The sequence below is a fragment of the Ixodes scapularis genome, unplaced genomic scaffold (genome assembly GCF_016920785.2).
Source record: "Ixodes scapularis isolate PalLabHiFi unplaced genomic scaffold, ASM1692078v2 ptg000317l_1__unscaffolded, whole genome shotgun sequence".
NCBI classification, from domain to species: domain Eukaryota; kingdom Metazoa; phylum Arthropoda; class Arachnida; order Ixodida; family Ixodidae; genus Ixodes; species Ixodes scapularis.
The window spans coordinates 685,001-695,000 of NW_024609960.1; the positions used below are offsets into that span (position 1 = coordinate 685,001).

The 10,000-nt window shown below is 42.6% G+C and overlaps 1 protein-coding gene and 1 long non-coding RNA gene across 2 annotated transcripts in view; one reads left to right on the plus strand and one right to left on the minus strand.

Annotated features, from left to right (window-relative positions):
• LOC121834054 overlaps nucleotides 1–1,378 on the plus strand; it is a 29,003-nt gene extending 27,625 nt beyond the window's left edge. Inside the window, exon 3 of the mRNA XM_042287788.1 lies at nucleotides 1–1,378. This exon is cut by the window's left edge and continues 203 nt beyond it. Within this exon, the coding sequence (XP_042143722.1) occupies nucleotides 1–1,378 (1,378 nt within the window).
• Nucleotides 1,379–2,812: 1,434 nt separating this feature from the next.
• LOC121834052 lies at nucleotides 2,813–9,043 on the minus strand. The gene is made up of 3 exons (XR_006077033.1): nucleotides 8,963–9,043; nucleotides 8,656–8,851; nucleotides 2,813–2,885 (listed from the first exon to the last, which is right to left on the minus strand). It is a non-coding gene; the product is annotated as an uncharacterized LOC121834052 (long non-coding RNA).
• Nucleotides 9,044–10,000: the final 957 nt, after the last annotated feature.

A 10,000-nucleotide genomic window follows, 5' to 3' on the forward strand; every position in this document is an offset into this window, starting at 1 on the left:
GCAGGAGCTGCTGAATCAGTCAGAGGCCTACTTCAAAGCAAGAGGCCTCAGCTTCAACCCAGAGAAATCTTCTACGCTGTCTCTGGTGCCTTCAAAAAGGCAGAAAAAGACCAAGGTCGAGCAACAACCATTTCAGATAGCAGGATCAGACATCCCAACACTTGATTGCGTCGCATCATGGAAGTACCTGGGTGTACTCTTCAACACAAGGGGACGGAAGGTGCCGTTGACGGGGGAGCTGATTCCACTCCTCGAGCGACTTTCTACTGCGCCGCTCAAACCTCAGCAGCGTCTCGTGTTGTTAAAGCACTACCTGCTACCGAGGTTTTACCACAGAGGGACGTTTTCACATGTAACAGCGAAGTTACTGCGTCGCCTCGACACCTGTGTGCGGCTAAGAATCCGCGGGTGGTTACGGCTACCTCATGACACCCCGGTGGGCTATTTTCATGCACCGGTGGAGAGTGGTGGGCTTGGGATCCCTGCCTTGCGGCATACGCTGCCAAGGCTCAAGATACAAAGAATGGCCATGCTTAGGATGAGTGATGTTCCTGCATGTGGAGACGCAGTGAAATGTCCAGCCCTCAAACTAGAAGAACAGAAGGCAATGAATCTGCTTACAGTGAATGGAACAACAGCAAAGGACGTGAAGGACCACTGGGCAGAACTCCTTCACAATTCAGTGGATGGAGCGCACATGAGAACGTGCAAAGAGGTGCCCGAATCTCAGCAATGGGTCTCGGATGGCACCCGCCTTTTGAGTGGCAGGGATTTCGTCGACTGTGCGAAGCTGCGGATCAATGCGATTCCGACGCTGGCCAGGACCTCTAGGGGTCGGAACCAAGACATTTCTTGTAGGGCAGGATGTCGCCAAAATGAGACGCTGGGGCACGTCCTGCAGCAGTGTGAGCGCACTCACGGTGAAAGGATCAAGCGACACAATGGTATTGTCGACTACCTGTGCAAGAAGTTTAAGGTGGACAAGTGGTCGGTCGAACGGGAACCCTGTATAAATACGAAGGAAGGGACCCGCTTTCCGGACATTGTGATCCGGAAAGGTGACCGTACGGCCATTGTCGATGTACAGGTTGTGGGCACGAGCACCCCACTGGAAACAGCCCATAGAAGGAAACAGAATTATTATGCGAGGAACGATGAGGTTGTAGCCTATGCCAAAGCTGATAGGAGTGGAACACCCATCGTCACCTCCTGTACAGTGTCGTACAGAGGGGTGTGGTCAACATCGTCCAGGGCCGACCTCCATGGGCTGGGTGTCACCAAAGCGGACACGAAACGGATGAGTGTGCGAGCGCTGCAAGGGTCGCTGGCCATATTTGGTGTGTTCCGGCGTTCTACGTCCCGGACAAAGAGGGCCTGAGGTCCCACCCTCATGTCATGAAGGTCAAAGCCGAGGAAGAAGGATTTGGAGGTTTTGGAGTAACCTAAAGAGGAGTTTGTTGGGATAACGGAGCGTGGAGAACGATGGAATTGATTAAATAACCTAGTGTGAGATGCGGAGAGGACGGTCTTTCTGAAGACCGCCGCATGCGGCAGCAAAAGGAGGAAGGCATGACGCCTGGCCGCTCGCTCATGCCCAATACCAGTGGTCAGAGCTTAGAAGGGCATACCCCTATGTGGTTATAAATACCACTTTAGGGGACTCGCACCGGTGAGTGCGTGTAAAGAGCGTGTGGCGGAAACGCCCACAATGTCGGTCTAGGGAAAGCATGTTGGGATAGCATGCCGGGACCGGGGTGGAGGTGGGTTGAAAAAAAAAAAAAATAGCCAAATGCCTCGTCATCTAATTAGTGACGCGCATGAATGGATTAACGAGATTCCCACTGTCCCTATCTACTGTGGGTGGAAGAAGACGACGAGGACCTACGAGACCTTCCAGCGGCGAGCTCTGTATCGTTCCCTTCATTTTTTCCACTTTTAGCGCATCTTGAAATTAATGCTTAGTGTCATTAAAAAGCCCTAAGCATAGCGATCACGCCGATGCCAGATTTGTAACATTTCGTCCATTTAATCCGATAAAAATTCAGTCTGAACAGTTTGTTTACATGCTGGACATATTAAGCTCGGTCGCTATGCTTCCAATCCCTATTTCTAATTAAATTTTCGTAATTGTAAGTCAATTTTAGTGTTGTTGGAATCCTTGTTAGTTGCGCTAACAGGATATAGCATTCGTTAGTACCGATCGTGTGTAGTTTTTGATTAAATTAACGATTTTTCTCAGATAGAACACTTCGAATTGAGACACCAGTAAAGATGTCATTCTTAGCTGTTCAAAGTGCGGGCGCGCGCTGGTGAGCTTGTGATACAGGCGAAAGTAAGCTTTAGCTTTATACGTTCATTTTAGACACCAGTATATAATATGAAGTCTTTGCTGAGCTAATTAGAACGTTTCGAGCGTGTTTTGATCGGCGCGAAATTCCTTCAGTTTGAATTTAGAAAATAAGTCCGCTGGTAGACTTTTGTACTTTCGCGGCTTGCGTCTCCTAGGGGGGGCAGCCGTGAAATGGCATCTCCTGTGAGAGCCGATGAAGAAGAGCCAGGTGGGCCGGCGCGGGACGCTCCTGCGGGGGTAAAGTCGTTTAGTGATGAAGTCTGTGACATTCAAGTGAAGCTAATTTCAATAATCAATGATGAAAAATCTAGAATTAACAAAGAGACCGGAGCTCAAATTTTGCAATACATTGCTAAGCTAACTAGTATTTCAACTAAACAAGAGATCGAGAATGCAGCCCTGCGGGCTCGGCTGGCGGAAAGGGAGAGGGTGCCCACCTTTGCTGAGGTGGCGCGGGGTAAGCCGGTTGCGGCGGCGGCGCCTCCTCCCGCTCCTGCGGCCTATGTGGTTGGCGGGGCGGGGGGTGGCGCAGTGCCTGCGGTGCCGCCTGCTCGTCAAGGGCACGCACTCCTCATTTATCTTGCTAACCCGACTCCCACACCATCCAATGACATTAAGATCATGCTTAAAAAGTACTTTGAGCCGCAGAGGATTGGCCTGGGGGAAGTTGTAATGAAAGAGATCCGGAACGGAGTTGCGATCCAGTCGCAGTCGCTTGCGAGCCTGCAGCGTCTGGCTGACGCGATTGAGGAACATCCTCACACCAAGGATGCTTTCGTGCTGCGTCAGCCAGCCAAGCGCAGGCCGCAATTTCGGGTATCGGGAGTTGATCCCGATATCTTGCCGGCTGAATTTCTCGCAACTCTGAGGGCGCAGAACCCAGAAGTTCAATTGGAACCTAATGAATTCTATCTTCGAACATCCTTCAAAGAAAAGTCAGGAAACTCTACATTTATATTTGACGTGACACCTGAGGGCTACAAAAAACTCGAGGGCAAAAATAAAGTTAATCTTGGGTGGACATCATGTTTAATTCATGAAAATTTCTATGTCCCCAAATGCCAGAAGTGTGCTCAATACGGACACACGAAGAAGTACTGTGAGTCGGAGAGTGAGATGTGTCCGCTGTGTGCTGGAACACACACAGCCGGACAGTGCCAGATCACTGAGGGAGGTGCGATGAGATGTCGGGCATGTGCAGCGCGCCGTGTTGACGCGCGCCACGCATTCGGCAACGTCAGTTGTGGTACACTGGCGTTGCTGGTGGCGCGTCTTAAAGGCCGTACCAACTATCCATTATAGATCACACCTCCCCATGCTGATGCGTCTTTTTGTAAATAGTTGTAAATATGGTATTGTATATAGTTGTAAATATGGATGTTTCAGTTTTGGTAAGATATTACTACATGGGCGGTGGCAGGTCCGCATTGGGGATGGTGTCAGGGTACCTTAATGTTAACAAGGCTTGAATTTTTACAAATTAATTTAGGTAGATCGAAGGCTGCATCCAATCAACTTGAACAAATGTGTAATGAAGTAAACCCAAATATTGTTTGTATCCAGGAGCCGTATTTGGTGAACCAGAAAGTAGTTGGTATTCCATTAAAATATGTAGTCGTTGCTTCTAATTTAGCAAAGTGTGCTGTAATAGTGAGAGATAACACATGTACAATATTTCCTATACTAGTAACCCCAAACATAGTTGCTATAAAGTGCTCAAATCAGGACAAGGTATTTCTAATTATTAATACTTATATTCCTCCTTTCTCCGACTTTGATGTAGTTTTAATGGAAATAGATGGTCTGCTAAGATTACATAGAAATAATCCTATTATAATGACTGGGGACTTTAATGCAAAAAATACATTGTGGGGAGGCAATATTACAGATGATAGGGGGAACAACTAAGTGAATTCTTTTTGTTACACAATATATTTGTTGTTAATGATAAACATACAGAGGCTACTTTTGAAACAGTGAATGGATCTAGTTGGATAGATCTTTCGCTGACATCGGGGGAACTTGTCTCTCAAATAACACACTGGGAAGTATCAGATAAAGATTCTCTAAGCGATCATAAATACATCTCTTTTGGTTTCTTTGGTACAGTTGCACCAAAGATTAGAAAACTAACAGCGAGGGGTCTATCAAAACTTTATGAGATTATAAGAAATGATGTTTGGCTACATAATACAATTTTTCCTTTCTCCTCTGCTAAAGAAATAGAGCAAACTTTAACTCTTTTTTATGTCCGTTTCGAACGCTGGTTAAAGATATGTGAAAAGAATGTTAAAGTTTTCGGTCATGCGACCCCTTGGTGGTCAGAAGATTTACACTATAAAACACAAAAAGTAAATGCTCTTAGAAGAAGATATCAACGGTGTTATAATTCAGAAATGAGAATTTTCTATAAATGTCAATATTTAGACTACAGGAAAGAATATAAAGATATGATAGAAATTGCAAAAATAACCTCTTGGCAAGGGTTCTGTTACCAAGCCACAAAAGCGTCTCTATTTGGCATTCCATATAAGCTTGCTTTTAAGAAATTCAGAATGCAAACTGTAATACCTCCAATATGTTTACAAAATAACTTGTATACTGATTCACATGTTGAATCTGTAAAATATATTTTAGACTCTTTATATCATCTAGATGATACAATAACCGACACCTCACTCTTAAGTAACTTGAGAAATAGTATAACAATTCCTAATTTAAATCCTCCTGATTGAGAATTTACCTTTCAAGAAATAGATACAGTAATATCAACTCTTCGAACTGGAACGGCTCCTGGTGCAGATAGACTTACGGTTCCAATGGTCAAACAACTATGGAATTACCACTATACATTTATGCACATAATGTTCAATTCTTGTCTTCAAGTAGGCTATTTTCCCAAAGTTTGGAAAATAGGAAAAGTAGTTTTGTTGAATAAACCTGGGCGTCCAACCAATGAAGCTTCTTCTTATCGTCCAATATGCCTGAACTCTATCTTTGGAAAAGTGTTGGAAAGGCTCCTGTATTCAAGGATATATTATTTTATATCAACAAATAATTTACTCCACCCACATCAGTTTGGATTTACTCATAATAAGTCTTCAACCCTAGCACTTTATAATTTAGTTTCACATCTTCAAACTTTGAAAAGTAATGGTAGAATATCTTTGTTAATTTCCTTAGATTTTTCTGGGGCGTTTGACTCTCTATGTTATCCGTTTGTTCTGCATTTTCTGCAAATGCATCAATGTCCATGTAATTTATATAATCTTCTTTACTCTTTCTTTAAGAACAGAATAGTCAGTTATATTACACAGGATAAGCATCAAATTAATAAAGATGTCTCAGTAGGTTGTCCACAGGGTTCTCCTTTAAGTCCTCTACTCTGGAATATATTAATCAGTGACTTATTAAATATTACTTTTCATCCATACGTGCACATACAGGCATTTGCGGACGATGTTATTCTCGTAATTGACGGTTTATCCCGTCGAGAAATTGAGACTCGCGCAGATACTACCCTTAAGCTATTACACAGATGGGCCCAGGATAGGAAACTTAATTTTAACTATGATAAATGCTTTTGTATCTTGATAGCTCAAGGAACAAAATATCTTAAACGTAATCCAATAATTAAATTTAATCAAAATAAACTAAAGATAAAACCTGAAATAAAAATTCTAGGTGTGGTTTTTGATTCCCATCTATCATTTCTTCCTCATGTTACGTATCTCAAAAAGAAAGTCTTAGAACATACAGTGAACCTTGCACGTTTTTCTGCATGTAATTGGGGCATTAACCCTACACAATTTCGAGAAATATATTTAAAATCAATAGAGAGATACATAGTATATGGTGCTCCGGTTTGGTGGAGGACGGAGGGTAACTCGCATTTGATGAGGAAAATTATTTCTGTACAACGTATACCATTATTAAATATATGTCGGGCATATCATACGGTTCCCAACGTGAGCCTACCAGTGTTATGTAACGTTATTCCAATTAATATATCATTGAATATGGAGGTCTTTATGTTTAAGCTGTTCCAAGCACGGACTCCAGCTCAATTCAATGGTTGGACGGTAACCCCAGATGAAGTAGTATACCCAGTAGACATATGGAACTTTCATCCTAGTAATAAAACTTTAATATCATTTAATAGGTATGATCCACAAACATATGAATCATCTAAAAATGTACTTCATTTATATACAGATGGGTCTGTATGTTTAGGGTTGGTTGGAGCGGCCTTTGTCTTAATGAAGCATAATGGTAGTATAGTTAAAATAGGCAAATATTGTCTGCCCAAGCATGCCACCATCTTTGATGCGGAGGTTGTCGCGCTTATTAGGGGAGTGGAATATTTAATACTGACAAGAGAAGAACGAGATTGTGATATCTTTACCGATAGTCTATCTGCCCTTCAGGCACTAGCCAATGTATCAACTGTAGAACCGTTAATTTGTAACTTAAAACACAACATAGGAATATTAAACACTAAATGTAGGGTCACTTGTTATTTTGTAAAGGGACATTCTGGTATACTAGGAAATGAGCTAGCTGACCAATTTGCGTCGGACGCTCGTCGCCGCGGGTTATACACCCCAATGAAAAAATCAAAGAAATATATTAAAAAGCAGTTAATAGTGCATGCAAGGGATGCCTGGAATATAACATGGAGTGAACAGGGTTTTGAGAAAGAACTGTTTCAATGGATCCCAACAATTTCAAGGATGCCGGACCTCTTTCCTTCAACCTACTATCTCACTCAACTTTTGACATGTCATGGAAGGTTTCCATTTTACTTTCATAGATTTAAAATAAAAGACCATAGTCAATGTTTTTGCGGTACGGATTGTCAATCGATAGATCATTATTTTACTTCTTGTTTGTACACTAGAAGCTATATAAATAAACTTGGGATTTCACTTACCGATCCTTCAGAAAAACAAAAAATAATTCACCTTAAACAGAAAATAGACATCTTAAAAGAAATGGTTCAATTAATAAATGATAATATAGAGTGAGTTTAAATAACTTTCTTGTAATATATATTGACTGGCGACCTGAGTGCGTGGACGGGATTCCCAGGACACACCAACATGTCAACTTTCTTTTATTTAATAATAAAACAAAAATGTTTCAGTATACATAATTATAGAAAAAGTGAGACCCACACAGTTCTTCTGGAGTATGTTTGAAATGGAGATAAAAGATTTCAGCAACCTTTTAAAAAAAGAAAATACAAGAATTTTGAACATCATCATGACAGAGTCAGAACCTGCAAGCTCTGAACTTCAACGCTTAAAAGATCTCCTAACTGCTCTGAAAAAAACAACCTTTACAACAGCACAAGCTACAACTGAATAATGGGCTCACAGCATGCACCCTGGAAGACCTTAAAGTTTTGGGATAGGAAGGCACGGACCAGTTTCGCAGCCTTAGGCTTCCACTATATATTACTATGTACCACATTATAAGCATGCACCAGAATACCCAACAAAAATTTCAGGAGGGAGCAGACTGGATCTGTATCCCTGGGATTCTGATTAGCTTTTAGAAAGGACAGATGTGAAATGTCCAGTTTTCTTTTTGATAGGATGGCTCCATTGTGTGAGCATACACATGTTGCACCTCGTGGAGCAGGGAAATCTAGAAGCTCACTCGGTTCGCAGGGTGGTTTGAATTCTCACACAATGCTTGGACATATTTAAAAATAATTTCTTTCTCTTATTTTAAATGTAAGAAAAATCCTAATAACTTAAACGGCCTAGTACGACACTTTAAAACTTGTAAATAGAACAACTATAGCTCAATGATTTTTGCTATAAGCATTACCAGATTAGGGTAGGCAGGTAAATAAAAAGATTAGCTAAAATGAGAAAACTAAACGGGAGGTGTTGTGGGGGTGGGTTGGGGGGGGGGGTTCTGCATTATTAGTAAAAATAAAGAGGTAAAGAGGAAATACCAGGCATTTCTTGGGCTAATATGCTTCTTTAGGTTTCACTATTAACATCCTTAGTGATGGGGTTGTTCTCCGTGGCGGCTGGCGGGTTCGTCCTGCTTTCAGTGATTAAATATATGAGGCTTCAGTTGTGGAAGTATTGAGGACAACTAGGCATTTCATTCATATTGTATGCCCTCAGTATTAAAATGGAAAATTTACATTGAACTTTAGCTAGAATATGCTTTCATTCTGCTATATATGATAACAGAGGCAAAGCCAAGTACTGATTGCCATTTTATAATAAATAGTGTTTAAACTTTAACTTAATGTTATATAGGAAAAATAGTATTTAACTTACCTGAGGTAGAAACTTGGTTAGGTTTTTGGGGCATGGGTGAGTGGTGGCGTGGACTGGTCGACCGCCGGGGGTGTCGGGGTGTGTTCTCGGTTTCAAGGGGAAGGTGGAAAGAGGTAAAAAATATTTTTTTTCCTTTGCTCCGGTTCTTCTGATATAATTAAAATATCAAATCAGTGATGACCCAGCAGGGGCGTGGCTGATGCGGGCCCACAAAACATGAAAAAAAAGGAGAAACATTATATAAATATTTATAGACTTTAAAATGAACATTTAAAATTGATATTACAGTACTAATACTCATCCTTACTTCTCTTTTTTCTCCAATAGAACTTTCTAATTCAAGTGGGTCCTCGACGACTTCCAGAACCCAAAGAGGCATGAAATCACCAATGGACGGAAGACCAAACTTAAACTAATTTCTCGACAAACATAAATATAAATAGAAAATAAATGCCCGCTAATAATTTCTAAGTCAGTTCCTGATACTGTGGTTTCGTTGCCTCCCATTTTTTCTTTTAAAATTGGCTTTAACAATAAATTTTATTTTGGTCAATTGACCGTATTCTTTTATTTTTGATTGGATTAAACCTGTTATGTCATCTGACGGTGCAGGTTGAGAGACATAAGTTCATTTATTTTATTTTTTGCTCTCATTTAGAAATTGTTCCTATCTACTGCCGCGTGGGAAGTCAACCTCCACCTGCTCGTGGTGCGCCCTGCCAGCTTTATTGCTGCAACGGAGGCTCTGGCGAAAACCCCCCCACCTGGGATGGGGAACCCTAGCACTGGGGTTCCGTATGTGGACGGGGGGGACAAAAAGGGTTTGGCAACCCTAGCTTACCCCAATGGAGGACGGAGCCCCTGAGGCGGGGAGCGCAGCGTGTGACGGTAACGTGTGACGTGGGGACGGCGTGGGCCCGCATGACGTGTAACGACACAGATGTGTGGACGCAAGACGTGTGACGACCTGAACTGAAAAGGGATGGAAGTGTGACGTGAAGCGTGTTGACATCTGGGGAGTAGGGCGTGGAGCGGGTGACGTGGTCGGGACGTGTGACGCAGTACGTGTGACGCAGCGCGAGGATCCGAGACGAGGCATCCATACTGGGGAAGACTATCATAAAGGTGGTGCCCCTCGTAACTTCCCAGGTAGGGAGGTGCCCCCGCATGGTGGCGGGGGTGATCTCCAGGGGAGCCGAGGGATATAAAAGTGATCACTGAGCGGCGGGGCTGGATGGTTCATGGTTGCCATTCAGTGACCGTCGGACCCGCTGTGAGACGCACTCATGTCTTAGTAGCGGAGCCGGACAGTGAGTCGAGCACGTGGGTACTTTTAGTACCACTG